The sequence below is a fragment of the Rhamphochromis sp. 'chilingali' genome (genome assembly GCF_963969265.1).
Source record: "Rhamphochromis sp. 'chilingali' genome assembly, chromosome: 17".
Classification (NCBI taxonomy): Eukaryota; Metazoa; Chordata; class Actinopteri; order Cichliformes; family Cichlidae; genus Rhamphochromis; species Rhamphochromis sp. 'chilingali'.
The window spans coordinates 13720936-13741344 of NC_137944.1; the positions used below are offsets into that span (position 1 = coordinate 13720936).

The window sequence follows — 20409 nt, forward strand, 5'->3', positions numbered from 1 at the left end:
TACTTATTAAAAACCACAGTGTTTAGCACCAAGCGAACCGTTGAACATCCTGCCCTCCACCGGGGAGAGAAACATAGAAGGAAATAAAGTAAGTGAGAGACAACGAGTAAGGGAGATTAGTGCTTTGAAAAAAATGTTAAACAGGAGAGATATAAGGAGAAAGCAAATAACTCACAGATAAACAGAGGATAAAAAGAAGGCAATACAAGGGAAAAATGCAAAATCAATGAAGAGGTGAAGACGGACGGGTATGTGAACTGACATGAAGACAGGCAAAGGACAGAAAAGGATGTGAAGAGCTCTAAAAGTGCGAAGGTAGCTTTTGGGTATGCTGTTAATCTCTTGGAATTGCTTCCATTCTGCTCGATAGGTAGTGTGCAAGTGCAATTTTGGCACACACACGCAGTCTTTTAAACTTCAAAAATACCACGAAATCATCGTAAAAACAAAGGAAAAATGTGAAATACAAAAACTAGGGCATGAAAAGGTTATACAGATTATACTGAAGCCCTCTGTCTGTAACGCACACTCAAGCTACTGACCAGGGCACTTTTTCTCATTACACGACCGGACCTCCTCTCCTAAACCATCACAGGGGTAGCCTTGCAATCCAGTGCCCTCGCACATCCTGATGCGCCGCTGCCATCCAGAGTCACACGTCTTGCTGCAGAGACTCCAGTGGTTCCAGCTGCCCCAGTTACCTCCACCTAGCGCAAGAGGAAGAGCACCACCAGTGAAGATGGAAGTACCGGAATGCATTGCAAAAGAAAAAAAAAAGAAAAAGAAATGACAGTTATGAATGAAGTAGTAAATTTAACTTACAAGTCTAAAGCTTTTTTATTAGTGTGAGAAATTAAGTCAATACGAGCCCATTCTCGGGCCCAGGCTCATTAAACACCCTAGTATTTTTGTTCTCTGGGGCCCCTGTCGAAACAGACTCATAAGCCAAATTAGGTCCCAACCCAATAATTACTCATGTGTGGAATATGAATCAGAAAAACAACCATGTGGATGCCTTTAGATAATGCATGTTCTGTGTTTGCATAATGCCATCTGAGAGCATGTGACTGTGAATACTAATTTGTGTTACCGGAGCACGAAGGGTTGGTGCATTCTCTGCTCTCCTGATGGGGGCCTTTGCATTCAGCCCAGCCGTGCACCGATGGGCTACAGCGCCTCTGCCTCTGCTCGGTCCCTGTGTCACAAGTCACGCTGCATTTCGACCAAGGCCCCCAGTCTGACCACTGGCCCTCCACTGGAGCGGGAGACAGATCCGAGAAGATAAAGAGACACGGGAGCATGCACGAGGGTGAAGGGATGAAGATTTTTAAAGAGGGATCAGAAGTGAAAAAAAAAAAAAGAGATGGAAAAAAAGACAATGATTGTCAGTGAAAAGGAAGGTACAGAGGAAGAGAGGGAGGAAAAAGACAAGGCAGATAAAGTGAGCACGCTGAATATAATATACAATGAGTTAGGATGAACAGCAAATAAATTACAGAAGCTATTTGGCTTCCCATAAATAGCAACAAACAAACACAGTGCACCTCCCATTTTAATGGACATTTTAAATATTTCAATCTGTTACAAAAAAACCAAAAAAAAGCTGAATGCAATTTCTTCCACTCTTTGTTTTAAAAGAGTTCACACAAAGTGCATTTGGTTGGATTTTCACACACAGTATTATTAAAAAGAGAATCCTATTGACTGGTGTTTGTGCGGAAACAGATAGAAATAATACTAATTCAAACACAATGAAGTACTGCCTGTCGGACAGCTTAACCGAAGCCTGACGACACGCATCGATGTAATCAAAGCCCCTGCTGTCCATTCTAATGGGTGCTAGAAAAGGAAGTGTTGCTTGGGAGTAATTGAGTTGTCAGATGAAATATTCAAATACAATAAAATGACATTAACCAAATCCCAAACAAGCAGATAAGATTTTTTTGGCACGACATCATCTTCAAAGAGAGCTATAGATTCAACTTTGAAGATCTGTGTTGCAGAAAAAAAAAAAAAAATAAAACACTTTTTTGATTAGAAATCTTTGTAATAAAACGAAAAAGAACTGACAGAGGACCCAATTACTAGCCTGTAGCCATGTTCCTTTATGTTTCTGAACGCAGAGACACTTGTCAAAGCGCTACAATTTCAGAAACTTCAATCACAAAAGCAACTGCCAAAATCTTCTCTGACAATATGCTAGTTTTTAGCTGTTTAACAAAAGGTTGTGTTCAACTGTATTATTACTGCAGTTAAATTGTCATAAACAGATAATATCTGGGCATTTGTTTTACCTGCAGCAGCAGCAGCAGCATGAAAGAGCCAATTTAACTAGGTTTTTATTGTTACACTGTCACATTAATTCTGTTTGGTTTACGCCGCATTTAATTGCACGGAATAGTCAATTGCTATTTTCTAAACAAATGCTTTACCACTTCTTTCACGCAAGCACACACAATCCTGAAAAATAATAATTGAAATGGAGTAATAAATCAATGCCTCCTTTTGTTGGCGTCAGTGTCACTTATGTAAAACAATAATGTGTTGCCTCCAGCTGGAATTATTGAAGGACCTGAGCTGTGCTTTTGCACAAATTTGAATTCTTAATGATGTATAATGATTTAACTGCTGCCTGCTAAAACTGTCACATTAATTGGTTTTTGAGACAATTTTGGACACTAAAATAAACCGTTAAGGTTAAACTGACATTATCAGCTAAGAAATTAGATAAGGAGTGCGCACTATCAAACAAGGCGGTATCCAGGAGACAGACAGTCGCATTAGCATTCATACTCAGGTGGCGTTTCTGGCCACATAACTAAATCTAATATTTTCTTTTAGCTCTGTTTCACTCCCTACAGATTACATAAGGATACAGAATAAAACACGGTCCCAAGCAACCACATTTAGCCTTGGGAAAGTACACTGCATAGCTTTTTCAGAGCTCTTCTGACTAAACTGCACTCTAGTACCAATGCTTATTAGTATGTAGAAAATGATCTAAACAGAAAATGAAAAAGTAGCTTTAAAATATATCATATTTAATGACAGATTTAGTCAGCTCTAGTAAAACATTATACGTTATAGTTCAAGAGTTTGTTTGGTGAGCATTAGTTAACAGGGGCCGATAAACGATTCAAGAATAAGAAGGCTCCGAACTCAAGACGGTTAAACCAGTTTTTGTTTAAGAGAAAACTTAACAAAGACCTTTTTAAAATTCTATCTTTAGTCACTTTTTTACTAGTAGTGTGTCACAGTAGCATAAAATCTATAAAAAATTCCAAAGATAACATTTTTGCACCAGCAGGGCGATTCAGTCATTATATGAAAACATACACATCTCGGTATGGTGTAAGGAGCTTGGAAAGAAATGGAACACTTGGAACACCTTACGCTCTGCTTCAGCGTAAACTCCACTTTTTATAATTATTTGAACATTACAAGCTCTTGAGACTATGATGACTGGGATAATTGAGAACCTTAACAGACATATCTCGGTATGGTGCACAGCGTGTCCTTAAAAAAATGAGGTAACTAAACAAGTGGAGGATGAAATAAGAAGTGTCAAGAAGCTTTCAATGAGATACACTGAATTTCAGCAGAACTGGACTAAAAATCAGTGGTCTTATAGAATGAAGTTCCGTTTAGTTCATTGTCAATAAACTTAGGACGAGGGGAGAAATGGGAGCACTGATTATCTATAACCATGTTTAAAACACAGTGGCAACTCTGTCATGGTTTTTGGCTGCATTACAGTCAGTAATTTTGGGGGTCTTGTAAAAACAAAAAGCTGATTGAATTAGGAAAGCAGAAAAGTATGGTCAGATTTTGAACCACCATCAACTATTCCTGGATGCTACCTAAAGAAATTACAAGAACGCTTGGCTAACAGAGTTCAGACTCTACTGAATAATAAAGGTGGCCATGCAAAATACTGACTTTCAAGCTCATTATAATTTTATAAACTCTGTTTGTTCCATGTATTTTTGTACATGCTTCAATAAATTGCTCCACATATTTCTCATTCTCCTAACAAAATATAAAGAAATGTCTCACTGTATAAAGCTTCTATAATATCTGATAGGCAGAAAACGTATTTTTAACTACTGCAGCGGACAAGTAGATATATCTATCTGTTGTGTATGGACTTCTTCTGTCTCTGTATTTACACGAATTACAATTCGAAGTGAGAACTCTTTGCTCGAAATGATATATTGAGTCACACATTCTACACTCCGGGGCATTAAGCAGCAGAGAAAGTGAAGTACAGTGCTGTAAATGTATTTGTCTGGCTATCCCAAGTGAGAAGGCATTGCCAGCTCTCCTTGGTAAAGTGGTCAATCACGCCAGGCGACACTTGTACTGTGTTCCAACGGGCGTGGGTCTGCATTGTGTCGTGGAGATGACATAAAGGAAATAAAGTGTGACCTAGAAAAGCATTGCAAATGTGATGTTTTTAGAAGTTGCTCTGATTAATGGAAGTGTTACCTTTCTAAAACAACATTTGAAAAAAGAAAATGACACAAACACCAACACATTTTCAGACCGTCCATGTCTTTCTGTCGAAGTGTTACTTCTTTGTAAGGATTGCTATCGTATATATATCTCAGCATTGTGTTAACACACAAAGCACAATCAGCTTATCGGCACTGATACTAAAAAAGCTGGATGGCAGCTCTCTGTTAAGAGGGAGCTCTTGCCAAAGAGAGAAACTATCAATTTGCCTGTAATTAAGACATAGCAATTAATCCCAGCATATGTTTGGCTATGAACTGAACGTTGTGAAAAAGAAAAGGTGTCAAAGAACTTAAAGGCAATTTCCAGCCAGCTCTCTGCCTACACAGGTTTTTTTTTAGTACTTGATGTTTGCTCAAAAAGGTCTGATATGACCAAATGAATTACTTCCATGAAAATGTCTGCTGACTTTAATAATACCCCGTTGATTGTCTTCATATGATGCAACAGCTGCCACATTTACATTTGCAGTTCTGCCCACATATGTATGCACTTGTTTGATATGTAAGCTTAGCTTAGCATGTGACTGCCTAAGTGACAACCCACTGTGAAGAGGTAAGAAATTGGTTTAATATACTGTAGCATAAACACAACAGCACATAGCGTGAGGATTAAGTATATGGTTTGCAGTGAGATCAAATTATCGAGGGAAACACACAACTATGCACCCACATGTGCACAGACATGCACGCACGCACGCACGCACACACACACACACACACACACACACACACACACACACACACACACACACACACACACACACACACACACACACACACACACACACACACAATCCATCAAAGCTCTATTCTGTATGCATGGTTGTTTGTGCCAAAAGGCCTATGCTGGTATTTATGATTTCAAAGGACCATTGACTTTGAACTCCCAAAAGCAGGCTGAATCTGTTGTGATAGATTCTCACATTCACATACACAAAGATTTCCTTAAGGCCTCGCAGGAAGACACCCTTTCTCCCAAACCCTCTCTTTCCATCACTGTTCCCAAAACAGCTTGGCAAAACATCCTGGAGGCCATACTTTAGATTACGATGTCTCCCTGTTCCTTCTTTTTAACTTTGCAGCCTCTTTGTCTGGCAAGGGGGACAGTTTGTTTTATTTAAATATTAACCTTGCAAAACCTCTGCTTTTGAAAATAAAGAGGGAAAAAAACAAGTAAATATCCAAAAATATTGTTTAGGATGCAGGAAAAGGTTCTGGCTCCAGCATCACTCACATAAATGTAAAGGCATATGGATTCAAAGTCCAGGGGAAAGTGATATAGAATTCTTTGCCTTAGCAGTCTTAAATAAAAAGCACTTACACTGTGATAATTGGTCAGGCTGTGAGTGATTACACACTAAGCAAACACACTCTCACTTGGACTGAAATTAATTCAGGAAGAAAAAGGTTATTATTCAGAAAGCTGACAGCTTTTTTGTTATAAACTGTCTTATGTTTTAATGTCTGTGTATCCATTAATTCCTTTACTCCAACACAGAATCCATTTAAAGTCTGAAACAAAAAGCCAGAGCAAATTTAATCGCTGAAATTAATATTCCTTTTTAATGTCGGTGTTTCCAAAGTGTTTTTTCTCCTAAAGGGGACACTTGGAATAGAAAATTAAAACTGCACAGAGACAATATGCATAACCAAAGTTTACCTACAGCCTATTTTTACATATTTACGTCTCAGTTGACAAAGGAACTGGCAAAGGTACAGCCTGTAGTGTGACAAGCTACAGAAATTATTGCTCCTATCTTGTCCCACCGTTTTTTTCAGAGTGTGCTGAAATAGGGCTTCAGTTGCTGGAGAATCCGGCTTCACTCCACTGGCAACCCGATGAAGATGTTTCTACTGGACAGTCTGTGCCAGATTATCCTTAACAGCCCTATTAGCTGGGGCTGAAATGCTGTCTTAACTGTTTTTGACAAAGTGTAGTTTTAATAGATAGTTTTAGAGACAATTATAGAAGAGTTACACGGTCGGGTTGTTCGACGATCTAAACTTAGTCAGCCGTGGAAGAAGCACACCGGTCCAACACAGACTTCTAGTCTACGGTTCTATAAGTGAAAGTTTGAAAGGAAATGTGGACTTAATTCCCATGGATAACCACAGGCGTAAACAGAACTGAAATCTCTACTGAGGGGAAACTGTGAAAATGTATTTTAGCAATGTGCAAATCATTCAGTATGTTAATTGACAATCAAATTAATCCACCAAAATATCAATCCAACCGCCCCCAGTCGACTTTAATACAACTGTACATTCAAAACAAAACTGAATACAATTCACTTTGTGACAGCATTACACGTAAATTCAATTACAAACAGAATTTCTATGAAAAAGTGTTGGTTAAAGCAAGACTAATACTCACAGTCACTGTGATGCTCAGAGGAGCAAAACATGATGGTCAGCACGCTAGCATGCAAACAAAGACATTTTGAGACCTTTTAAATTGTTTACCATGTTAGGCCTCATTTGCACAAGCCTAGAGACCCACTGGCACTGCCCTCCTAGTAATGTCTAGTTCTAGGAAAAATCCCCAACTAGCTGACAAGTGATTGCTGGTGGTTGCTAGCTGTTGGCACGTGACAGCTTGTTACAAGTAAGAGTACTGCATCATAAACCTCTTTGTGATGCTTTGTTAACTTGCAGATTGCAGCAGTCACCCATAGTTTTCAGACAAGTTGGCATGTTTGATAGAAACTACTAGCAATTGCATCAACCTGTTGGCAACCAAAGCAACCACCAAGGAAGCATTTGGTGCAGCAACCTAAAGCAACCACTTGACAACTGGTCATGAAATATTCACTGATGGTTGCCAAATGGTTACATACTAATCTCTAGACCTGTGGGACAGGGGCGTTAGTTTAGCAACTGATGCTGAGAGAAGCGTATTAACTTTCAGAACTTCATCACAAAGTACTCTCTGCCTTCTGAAAAACTGTGAGTTGTGTAAATGCGGGTGACATAAATTTCTGCACCAAATTTCAGGATATTCCATTTAAGATTTGTAAAGATGTTTTATTCAAGACCACAACTGTCACTCGAGGCTTGGTGGAATTCCAGAGAAAAAAAACCAATCACCAAAGTCAAGGACACAAAATGCCAGAAAGATCCATTCAGTATTTTGAGTAGCTGAGATACTTTACTTTGAATCAAAGTGGTCAACTAATACAAACACATTGCCTCCACAAATCCACAGTGCTATCACAGTTGAACAGTTTGTTCCCATTCAGAAGCTTTGATGATGTCAAAGCAGACTTTGGCTTGATTTAATCGAAGAGAGACATTTGGTCAGTTAGACGAACATGAACTATGCAGGCAAGTGGATGGAAATTCAGGAGCTATGACAGTGATGTGGTAATGTTCTACTTTTGCAACTTTGAAGAGGCAAAAAATGTCAAGTTTAATACAGCAAGAGAGAGAGAGTCTTGGTGTATCATGTTAATGGGGATGGTACTAACCAGGACACACTGCTATGTTGCAGAGTTTGGTCTGAACCTCAGGCCGTCCACAAGCTACAGCCCCGCTGCCGTCCATGCACTTCCTGGTTCGTGTCCTGGAGCCCCGCCCACAGGTCACAGAGCACAGACTCCATGACGACCATTCCTCCCACAGCCCATGCACTGCGAACACCCACAAACATGACGCACAAAAAGACACGACATGGGGATGAGGGTTGAGAGAGGAAAGGAAGGAGAAGGAGTGGAGCATCCCATTGCAGGCAGGAGGGTTTGAGAATGAGAAAAACGAGAGATTAAATGATGAGCACATTCCTTTAAAACAAGAAGAAGAAAAAACACAAAGGAGGTGACCTTATGACCTCCAGGAAACCCACCCAATTACAAAGGAAAAGACAGACTGAGTATGAAACAGCACTTACATGTTACTAATATGAACAAATGAAAGTTAGGAATGGACACTGGTATTTGAAGTCATGCAGCTCGAATCAAGACAAGGAAATAAATGGTGTATGCTTTTTCCTAAAGGTTTAGTCACCCAAGCATTAAAAAGCTTTTCTTTTATCCCCATTTTTCCTTCCTCATGTTTTCTCTTTATTGCACTCCATCGCGCGTTTTAACAAAATAAATAAAGACAGAATAAAGAAACAGTGAAGTTGGACCAAAGTCCTAGAACCTGCCATGTCAGAGAAAAGACACACACTTTCACACATACACATTCACAAAATTTAATTACTAAAACCATTTCGAGATGTCTCACCTAAAACTAGAGGGAATAATAATGGAATGATGGATATTATGGGGAAAAAAAAGAATACACAGAAAGTGAAGGCTCCAAAGAAGGAAAAGATCAATTTCAGGCCTGATTAAAAGGAAGAGAATAAGAACAGGTGAACATGAAAAACGTGGGAGATGATAAGAAAAATTGAAAGAACACGCAAAGACGATTGGAGACTCACAAAGTTTGGGTGAATACGAAGTAGGAAATGAGTCCAAGAAAATGAGGTTATTTTGAAATGTTCAGTGAGAGGAGATTAAACTGTGTTGAAAGAGCCAGAAGAAAGAGAGAGGAACCGATGCTGGAGAGAGATGGAAAGCAGGAGATGAGGAGGGGAGGGACAGAGAAGGGAGGACGAGAAAGTTGGAGACAGCAGGATGAAGATTGCTGGTCCTGTGTTGAGCAAAGCTAAATAAATCATGCCGATAAATAATTAAGCCTCGTCTGTGAACGATGGCTTAGAGGAAGAGTAGAAGGCTGAGAGAGAGGGAGGGAGAAGATGGTGGTATTAAAAAGTATGAGAGATATGGAAAGCTGTTAATAGTTCTTAAATTTAGAAGAAAAAAAACATGGTGTTACTATGTCTTTAAGCTGCCCTATAAAATACATATACGATACATGAGCGGGAAAGAGCATTGGTAAGCATTTGTGCTTCTCTTGCTGCAAATTTAATGACATGTTCTTTTTAAAGTAAGCTCATTAGTGGTCCTTGTTGACAAGTTGCATGACTGGGTTCTGGTAAATATTACTTCTCTTGGATGTTGGAGCTTCGATGTAATGAATGATGTATGTGCACAGCTGACATTGAAAGTCTGCTTTGCAATTTATCTTTGAAAGTTTATTTATGCTCACCAAATATCAGAGTTTAAAGGGAGTACCCATGAGCAGGATTTGTGACATTACAAGTAGTTACAAGCACTACAAGCCAATCCTGGTCCAAGAGGCAACTTACACAAGTGTGATGAAGAAACTTGATGCCTGAAAATTACACACACAGTCATTCCGGTATTTTAGCTATGTAGCTATGAAACTCTTATCTAATGGGCTGGTATACAAATAAAAAACAAAACAAAAAAGCACAAACAGTTATTTGAACTGAGTACTTCTGTACAGCTTTAAAAACACCTGAGAATGATCTTCACACTCATCAGAGGCATTTAGTAAATTGTGAAGCTAAATACATCAAATAGTCTAATGTAAACATTAACCTAATGTCAATGTATTCAATTGTTAGCAGTAGGGATGTCCATGACTAGTCCACTAGACTTAATCATTGCTATTGTCACTAGTCGGTACCTAACATAGCAGTCATTTAATTTAATGTTTTAAATTTAAATTGATGCCCAATGTACGTAAATTATTATGCCCTAAATGTTATGTAGCCATCTGGCACCAGATGAAGCATCATTGCTGAGGAACCCCATAAATCTGCTAATCTCAGCCTGATCTTTGTTGTTGACACTATCATTTTTCTTTAAAGACGAAAGAACAAGACTGCAGATAAAAGCGGTGGAAATTAGCTTTCTCCGAGGGGTGGATGGGCTTTCCTTTAGCAATGAGGAGAGAAGTTCACTCATTCAAGAGGGGCTCAGAGTTGAGCTGCTGCTTTTCCACATCGAAGAGAGCCAGCTCAGGTGGGTGCCTCTTGGGTAAGGTGTTCTAAACTGGCATGTCCTACCGGGAGGAGGACACGGGGTAGACCTGCTGGAGAGATTACATCTAATTCCTCTGTGTTTCCCCCAAGTAGCCTGAGGAGGTGGCAAAAGGGACATCTGGGCTTCGTTGCCTAGGCTGCTACTCCCACGGCCCAAATTCGGATAAGCAGAATAAAATGGATAATTTATGGTTTTGTTATTTTAGATTTTAAGTCTCACTAAAGTGGTTGTGGTAAATTTTGGACCAGCAGTCATTCATTCATAATGCACAGCACAATGCACCGCACTTTCCAGTCACAGTTTATTAGTATATGAACTAATACATGAACATCTTTAACATGTTTCATTTCTGATGAGGCTTTGGTGAACCAACTGAAGGACCAGATGTATCTTTTAAGTCCTGTGTCAAAACTTTCCTTGATTTTTTTTTTCTTAACGACATAACTTTCATATACTGTTCATCTGATGCAAATACTATTTCTGTTTGATTGTTTTGTTTTTTGTTTGTTTGGGGCTACACTGCACACCATGGCAACCTATGTCAGATTTACAGGTATACAAATTATGCCTGTCACACTTTGTTACCCGCTACCTGTTGCAAATATTTATTCCAATTTCTTTATCTATGAAACAAGCAAAAGGCAACAAATTGCCTAAAGGTACGATTGTCATGTGCAATTGGGCTGTTGATGTGTAGACACAACACTGATTCATCCTTCGAGTTAGTAGATGCCTTTTTTGTGTTTAAGTTATCCATGGGTCAGTGTTAAGTTGCATAACAAACAACATTCATCTGAAAATGCTCAGGTACAAGTAATTCACCAAAAATGAATAAAAAACCAAGTAATGGCCAAAAAAAAACTTTGAAAGACCTTCAGACATCCTACTGCTCAAGAGCCATTTGAAAACATTATTGGAAATTCTGGCTCCTTAGAAGCGAAATATAAAGAAATGATGAGTGGGTTTTGCACAGTATTTGGAACTGGATGTGTTTGGACTGAATATTATTGGGACTTCTGAGCCATTCCCAGTATTATTTATTTTCCTCTGAAATACATTTTCGATTTTTTGGAGTCGAAAGTGAATTTTGTGATTAATTTGCAATTTGTAGTCACTGATTTCAAAGGTAAAGTATGGCATGGGATCTATTTCTGTATCAATAATCATGCAACCCCTTACTATCAAAACATTGAATGGAATATATTTTGCTAATATGAGTAACATCTAACCAGCATTTAATATATTTTTAGACTGCAGAACATAATACAATGCTCTGTGCTGTTACTTGCTATCTTCATCTACAACAACATGGGATTGCTTGTTAAACATGATTTATTCATTAGAATTGAATCTCCAGCTGTCAAATTCAGTACAAGTGTATCTGAAGTCTGACCATGCAACACCAATCAACTGGCCCCTAAAAACAAGCTTCAATCAGCTTTGGGACAAAAATACAATAAAAGAAAAAAAGTAATTTGGAAATGAGGACAACAACAACAACAAAAAACCATGATGAAATATCCTCACAAACTGGCTGATGAAAGTATTAAACACCTGACCAATTATATTTTGAGGTATTTTGAATCATAAGCAAAGCAACACAGGCCAAATTGCTGAAATACATAACATCTTTTAGTTTAACTAAGGGCTTTAAAGGGGACCTTTTTGCTATGTTGCAGTCACAGAGGGAAGTGCAAAGGAACATATTTGCAGCAGCTGAAATAAAGCTGAAATAAAAGGTATGAAATAATACACTGATCTGAGATCAAACAACAGTGTGTCATGTCTGTTTGCCTCATAACATCTGGCAAAAAAAAATCATGAACTGCGTGAGCTCCATTTTGGGAGCTAAAAAAAAGACTGGAAATAAAGCAACAGACTTGCTCATGCTGCCCCACATTTCTGATGCAAATGCAAGCAAGCTTGCACATGCATGGTTATGCACAAGTACACAATCACACAAGAAACCATAATGAGCTTATGGGTAATAAAGATGCATGTTTTCTAAAGATGTCCTTAAACTCTTTCCAGTTTACACATACAGTGCTGTGTGTTGTATTGAGATATCAACTTTTAATTTTCCCATTTCTATTTTTGCAATGCATATGGTGTAATTAGACATATGCATCACATAATGTCCTTATGGATTACCATAATTACCAGCAATCTCATCTATTGTCAGAGGACCGCATGGATGCATTATTTAAACATATGTATGAATGTGCGCACATGTGTGAAGTTTGTGCTGTAAGCCTGATATGAGACCATGACTACACCCCGTTAAGTTTCTTGCTTGAATGATTACTGGAAGCAGTGTTGCTGCATTTGACAGCGCACTGACCCGGACATACTTTATTCACAATGTTGTTCCACTTCATGTTTTAAATGTCAGTGAATCTATGGTAAATGAGCAATAGCTAAACAGAACACGAGTAGGGAGTACTACTTCACTTTGCATGCTTTGGGGCACGAAATCCTTATACTTCATTGCATATTCCACAAAAAGAAACAAAAAAGAAAATGTAATTTGTGATGCCAATTACCAACTAGTTTGCTTTGTCATGAGCAAGACCATTATTTAAAATTGATTATCTGTATCACCTTAATTTAGGGGTTTTACCCAAAATTAAGCCAAAAATAAAAAAAGTCCATTTTCACTCCATTTGCTTTCTGTCCGAGCTATTTTTCTTTGATGTTCCCTAACTTTTGCAGTCACACACATACACACACATACTGCACAGCCTTCCACAGTTGCAGATAGATATATGCCCAGAGACATATCCACCCACACTGATACAACACCCACACCCAAACACAAATTAATGGTAAAAGAAAGAAAGACAGAAATCTGGCAAACTCATCTACCAACTGAAGTCTACACGTTGCACTCCATTTCAAGCCACTCTGGGAAAAACCAAGTGCGCATGTTTTCACTTATACTTGTGTGTCTTGCATATTTGCACAAGCAAGTCAATGTATATGGAACTGAATAGATGACATACATAAATACATTACATATTTTGGCACAACTGGCTGTTGTTTTCTGTGCAGTAGGTCTGGAAGGGAAAATTCATGCTTTTTTTTTTAAAAGGAAACCAACTAAAAAAAGCAAAGCAAACTAACTTGTTTAGGAGAAAAGTAGGAAGTCACACTTTAATTCCACTTGACTATATCCTTGATTTGTGTGTTTGCATGTGTGTGCCTGCCATAAGCCATAAACATCAGCTTGAATCCAAAAGTAAATAGATTACCAAATCAAGCGAGAGTGTAGATTTTACGCCACAAAAGAAGAGAAGGAAAGTTTAAAAAAAAAAAACCCACCCACACACACACACACACACACACACACACACACACACACACACACACACACACACACACACACACACACACACACATATAATTTTTTAAGTCAATCACACAAAGTTTATTAAAGACTTTTATGTCTTTTTGCTACCACCCCCACATTCCCCATCTATTTTAAATTGGTGTGATCCCGTTCAGGCGATCCCTGGAGTGCCCCTAAACCCCTCCAGAACCACGTCAGAAAACATCAGAGGAGCGGCGGAAAATGAAATAATAAACGGAACATAACACAGCAACCAATATCCCTTCAAAGGAGCTGCTGAGGATATTAATATCGACGCTGAATGGAAAATGAGGCACTTAGACATACAAATCGGGCTGGCAAATTTGCATAAAAACAAGATTAGCATATGCACTGACAGGGAGGAAAAATGTTCCTCTGGCTTTTTTCTTTTTGGAATTGGTGGAACTAGTGGGGGTCTGGGATGCATCAGTAAACACCGAGTCTTTACTCACATGTAGTATATTCTGTGCCACATACTTTACAGAGGAGTCACTGATAAAGCTCTCACGAACATGCATACAAAAAGCTAAAAGAACTGAACTTAAAACAAAAAACAAACTTAAGTAAGGCCAAAATGTACTTTACTTTATGTGGTCAACTTTGGGTAAAAGGCTAGAATCTGTTATTATCAACTACGGCTAGGTTCATTTAGCTACCTTCACTGTATACGTAAAAGCGATGCTAATATGAGCTAGCAGTAAACTGAAGTGTACTGACCAGAAAACATGAATAGTGTCCCTTACTATTACTGTATGTAGGTGGTAAGTCGTATTTAAGTTTTAATTTTTAAAAAATGGTAACTTCAAATATTATAGTTTTTTATTAAATAAAAAAAATGTCAGACAGTATCAAATCCCGTTTCCTGGGATAGTACACTTGTTGTGCATGGGCCTAAACAAAACCCCCCCTCCAGAACACCATCCCAGACGGCCTTAAGCATGGAACTAAATCTATATAAAAAGGAAAGAAAGAAAGAAAGAAACTGGCTACAGTGGAGAGAGGATGCCCGACACAGTAAAGGAGGGTGTGCTGACTGTACTTTTGTTAGAGTCAGCAGTTCGATCTCAGTATCGATAGTATCATTATCAACACTGGTATGGGTATAGGATAAATACTAGAATGACAGTACTTCGTAAGCGCAGTATGAAGTCTAGTGAATTGTGTTCAATAAAAAAGATATTTAGTTGGTAAGGGATCAACACCAAAATTTGCAGTATGGCACAACACTTTTCACTCAGCATTAGCAGTGGATTAGGGGAGGGGCCGTCAAGAGGGGCCATCGAGAGAGATACAGGTCATACAGGGTTTCACCTCTGTTCTAATCAGGCAAATCAAACCAATGCAGGACAGGCAGAAATTCATAATTCCATCTAGTCAACATTAAAGCCTGGCAATCAAAGCAAAACAGAATTGGCATTGTTCAGCAGCAGCTGTGTACACTTATTCTTTCAGTGACTTCATCCAGCTTGATTGAGCAGTTTTGTGTTGCTAAAAAAAAGGGAAAAAAAGAAGAAAAAACCTCAAAGCCTTCATTTCATTGCTGCAGTTTTGCAGAAAGCAGATAGAGCCGACTGCACCCACCCACTCTTGTAGTACGCATATGAAAATGTAATTTCAGTGGTATTTTGGAGGTGTCACTGCAAATTATGAGACCAATTTCAATGAAAGTAAAGAAAAAACAAACAAAAGAGAAAGAAATCCTCGCTTGTACTTCAGCTTTTGAACATTTTCCTTGCTTGCCACTGAAATGTGAGCACAGATTATTTTGCACAGAATGAGTTCAACATTTGCTTCGACAGGCTTAGTTTCCTCTGCAAAATTAAAACATTTTCAAAAGTTTGCCTGCTCATTATGCTCTGAAAGATCAACTTGGTGATACATATAGACAAGAAAAAGGGAAAGGAAAGAAATGAAGAGTGGAAGAGCAGAGGAGAGCTAAAGATAGAGAGCCCAGGAAGTATTAACTTCAGTGATGTGGCAGGTCTAATAGATTGGGTGACATCAAACTCAAGGCTGTCAGTCTGTCTCGCTTTCTCAAACACACACACACACACACACACACACACACACACACACACACACACACACACACACACACACACACACACACACACACACACACACACACACACACAGAAACTCCTTTTCTCTTTCTCCCTCTTCCAGCTTTGCCTGCATTGTGAACTGAAATGACACAGTGGCGTTCTCCTTCTGTTCAGCTAAACCGCGGTTACATGTGTTTTGGCCTTGTGTGTGTCCGTGTTGTGAGTATACTGCCTACCTTCCTCACACTGTCATTATTTTCTTCTGTTTTCTTAACACTTTTGTGAAAGGAAAAGAAGGAAGAAAAATAGAAACAAACCGCTACATGGTTGAGTGAGGTTGGGTTAAAGCTACATTTTTTGCTGTACCAAACAAAGGCGGTGGGTGTATGCGGCACTGAAGAGACAGGACACCAACCAGTTTTTTTTACTAGCATTTGTACAAAAAAAAGACTCAAAATAGATAAAAAGTCATAGTGTGAAGTCCATGTCGTGTTTATCTACTGTGTAAAGCTGAGCATCAGACAAATGGCACTCAGAGAAAGAATTAACCCACCGCATTCTCGCTGTGAGCAAAAATAAAACAGTCAGGAGAAGTGAATGAGGCGCTGGTCAAAGGCAGCCGGTTAACGCACCTGAGCCTGTGATTCCGGGTTCACCTGGGCAAGAGGCCGTGTTGTTGCACATGCGTGTTTCCCGCAGGGCACCGCTGCACAGTGTCCCATAGGGAGAAGAAACACACGATCGGGTCCTCACTTGCCAGCCCTGCCCACATGTCAGAGAACACACACTCCACTGCGACCATTCCTCCGCTGCTGGGTCACCTAAGGAGCAAGATGGACATGAACATGGAGAGGATAGTTATATACGCACAGTGTTTTTAATGATCCTGAGAGTCAGATGCGCGGCTAAGGTTGAATAATAAGAGAAATCATTCTTTCCTTTTATCACTTGTTCAAATAAAACACATTTGTAACAAGACTGCACTTTATTATCTCACAGCTTAATTTGGTGCCTTCACACGGATGTACTGCTGAAGTCTCCAAATGCATTTTTATAGAGGCAGTATGAAATTTTCAGCCAATTTCCAAGTGGTCTTGGTAACCCCACGCCACCCCACTTTCTACAAAAAAACCCCTGCCTGCTCTGTAGGAGTGTCATGATTCTGGTGTCTCCTCAGGTTAAACAGAAAAGAGACGAGGAAGAGGTAGAAGATGATCTCAGCTCTGCAGCTCAAAGTTTATACTGCTATGTAAAAGTGGCTCGTAATGCAAAAAGCCAACAAAAAAAGGAAAAGAAAAATGATTTCCATAAAGGGTAATTACAATAAATTCCTCGCTTTATAACGGAGTCCTAAAATGTCCCAACAAATGGAGCAGACAGAAACTATTACTGGAGGTGTGTGACAATTTTCAAGTATATTTTCGCTTCCAGTTTTCACAGAAGCACCGCCAGCATTAAAAGATGTTTGCTTTATTGATTGCTGTTTAGCGGCTCTCGGATTCCTCTGCTCTTCTGTTTACCATAAAAAAATGAAAAAAACAAACAAAAAAAACCCATCAAAATCTGCTTTTGGAAAGCAGTGACACTGGTGCAACATCACAACAAAAAAAGACAAACAAAATTGTAACCTATGCAATTAACAAGGAGTAAAAAAAGAAACTTTTGGGAATGTGTGACAGGTGATGAAAGTGACACGATGTAGCTTTTTTTCTTTACTTATTCACACTAAGAGTGTTATTGTAAATAAATCTTGACGGGATATTAATGAAGATGATGATCATGCTCCAGGAAAGTTTTTTTTAAAGGTGATTCAATTAATTAATGGAATTATGATAACACGTATGATCTCACCGCTAAAGGCCTTTAAGTCTCAAAGCAATTCTGTGTGTGTGTGTTTGTGTGTGTACATATTCGACTCTGTGTTGTAAGCACCCATATGAGATTAGGTGTTTAGACTTGATGGAGTCTAATTTGGAGTTCTCCAGGCAGCTGTGGAGAGGGTCCCATTGTTCCACTGAGCTACGCCCTTGAAAGCGAAAACGAGGAGCCAAGTCCCTCCACTTCTCTCTTTGTAAATTGTTTATGAGCGCCGTGTCCTTTGATGGAGGCGTCATCACATGGCAAAGAAGGAAATCAAATTAATTGCATGTCCGTTAATCGCATTACATCTTCATTAACATGCTGTGAGTCAGGGCTTAAGCTCATCACAGATGCCTAGAGGACTAGAAGAATGGGGGAAGAAGCAAGGAAGGGGAGGGGTAGACAGGGTAGGATGAGGACAAGATAGACCCAGGGGTTTCCCTCCTATTAAGGGACTTCCTCCTCTACGCCATATATATGAATATGGAAATGCATGTGCATGCAACATGGAATATCTTGTATGTTTAAGGCCGATTCGTATTATATTATATATACATACATGCATGTGACATTCTCATGGTTAATAGATCAGTCTTTGAATAATTTACTCTTTTTTTTTCCCAGTCCTTTCCATTTTTTCCAAGTTTCACACGCCGACTCAAAAATTTCACACTTTCACAAACTCACACAAGTGAATGATTAAAGGTGGCAGCTGCCCTAGGTTTGCGCACCGAAAAGGAAAAGGTACACCTTACATAATTATTCATAAAACTGTTTTATAGAAAACTGAGGATTTTCAGTGGGACGTAGAGCCTGTAAAGGTCAGGTTGTCTTCTTTCGTTCCAGGCTCTGGGCACCATTGCACACTCATGATACTCACCTGTTTGTGCCTGAAACACACCTGGCTGGTCAGCTGATCGTGGTCTTTGGGTCTTCACCTTCAGGTCGTCATCATACGGGTCTGAAAAAAATAACAGACATTTTTTTTTTCATTTTAATCTTAACTTCCTTTTGATTACATGGTACCGCTCAAAATATATGAGGGCTCCATGGGTTGCATGGGCAAATCAAACCTGAATTTAAAAGCTGTCGTAAATAAGCGCTCATCACCATCCACATTTCACTTTTATGTTCAGGAAAAGTAAAAAAAAAAATACAGGAAAGCTCAAGTACATCCAAAACACGACTCTGGCAAAATAAAAGTACAAACGCCTACATTTCCTTGGCTTAGTCCTTGTAGCAGGAAATTTAAAGAACATGACGAGACGTTTTAGCACACGCAGCGCGGTAACAGATAACAGACTGTCAAATCTAGTGTATAATCTCAGAAAATCAGGAGGAAGCAAATTTGAACTGGCTCATTAGAGGGGAACATTAGGAGGGGAAAACATGAAAAAAAAGAAGAAGTATATCTTCTTTTGAACGCATGCTGATGGTTCAGCGCAGCAAACCAAGTAAATAAAAGTTCTGGCTTGGAGATGAGACTCCACACACACATATAAAATGCACCAGCGGGACTTGATCTATCAAATATGTGAACATCTCACATAAGCGGTGAGCATTTCTGGAAATGGCATTAAGTCGGTCTCTGAGAGTTAGTGAAATCACACAACATATCTAAGTCAGTTTCATCTCAGCTGGTAGAAACGTGGAGGCATGTGTACAGGCCGTTCTGTCTGGTTCAAATGGATTTGTAGGCTTAGTTTCACCAATGCAAGTCTTAATCAACTCCCTCGGCGGGGGGAAACAATCTTTTCTTTCACAGATCTTTTTTTTTCTCCATCTGGATTCTTCTTACCCAATGGGATCTTTTTTGCAGCAGCTGCATTTATGGAAAAGGAGCTGACACACGTGGCGTATCTAAGGTACATTATCTGCACGGAATGTGATTGTGTGTCTGCGTATTCGATTACAGAGAGCAAAAGTGAAATTTCCTCGCGTTAGCCTCCATCAAGCAGTTGACCCAAGGAAAAACAGAGACGTTGCATATCCTCCCTATCCGGCACACACGCACACACTCACACACTCACACATGCAAGTGTGAATGCCTGGGAAGTGTGTTGAGGCTCTGCCATGATTGCACAAACGCCCATTGCTACCAGCCCTTTAATTTGGCCTTTTAGAGAATCAACTCTTTGGTGGGGGGGAAAAACTCTTTACCCGTTTGCTCGTTTTCTGCATTGTTCTCAACGTGATCATTTAACAAAAGACCTTTTTTTTTAAATCAATGGAAAAAAAGTAATAATCCTGTTTACGTGCTGTCTGCGCTGTTGCAGGTTACAGCCGTGGGTAAAATAAATAACTGTTGTGCACATGTGTGGTCTGTTTGTTTACTTTTAAAAGAAACTAAAATGAGCAAATGGTGCACCGGGAAAGTATTTAATAAGACAATTAACAGATTTCATTTTCATCTAATTGAATCATTTCTTTAAAAACAAATCACATGTCAGCATTGCATCAGATTAGACAATCAAGCACAGAACGGAGATGCACATGCCAGCATGCCCAGGGATTTGAAGGAGTTTTCATTACGCAATCTTTCTCGGGTCAGCTCGTGGTACGGACGCCCACTTACTTAGCTGCAGGTTTTACAGTCATATTTTACACGGAAAATGTGAGACCTTGAGCGAGCGTATCGTGCTCCCAGAAATTTATGGCTTGCTTTGCCACAGTCCTGGGCTTTATTGACTGTACTCATCATTGACGCTACACTAAGATTA

At 39.3% G+C, this 20409-nt stretch overlaps 1 protein-coding gene across 2 annotated transcripts in view; it reads right to left on the reverse strand.

Moving 5' to 3' along the window:
* adgrb2 (adhesion G protein-coupled receptor B2) overlaps positions 1–20409 on the reverse strand; it is a 286719-nt gene that overhangs the window by 146534 nt on the left and 119776 nt on the right. The window contains exons 4-8 of one of the 2 annotated variants that reach the window (XM_080863973.1): positions 18570–18650; positions 16462–16650; positions 7985–8146; positions 1091–1255; positions 543–707 (exon numbers count right to left, since the gene is read on the reverse strand). In XM_080863973.1, the coding sequence (XP_080720099.1) occupies positions 543–707; positions 1091–1255; positions 7985–8146; positions 16462–16650; positions 18570–18650 (762 nt within the window). The remainder of the gene's footprint in view (positions 1–542; positions 708–1090; positions 1256–7984; positions 8147–16461; positions 16651–18569; positions 18651–20409) is intronic. The other variant, XM_080863974.1, reaches the window with a different exon arrangement.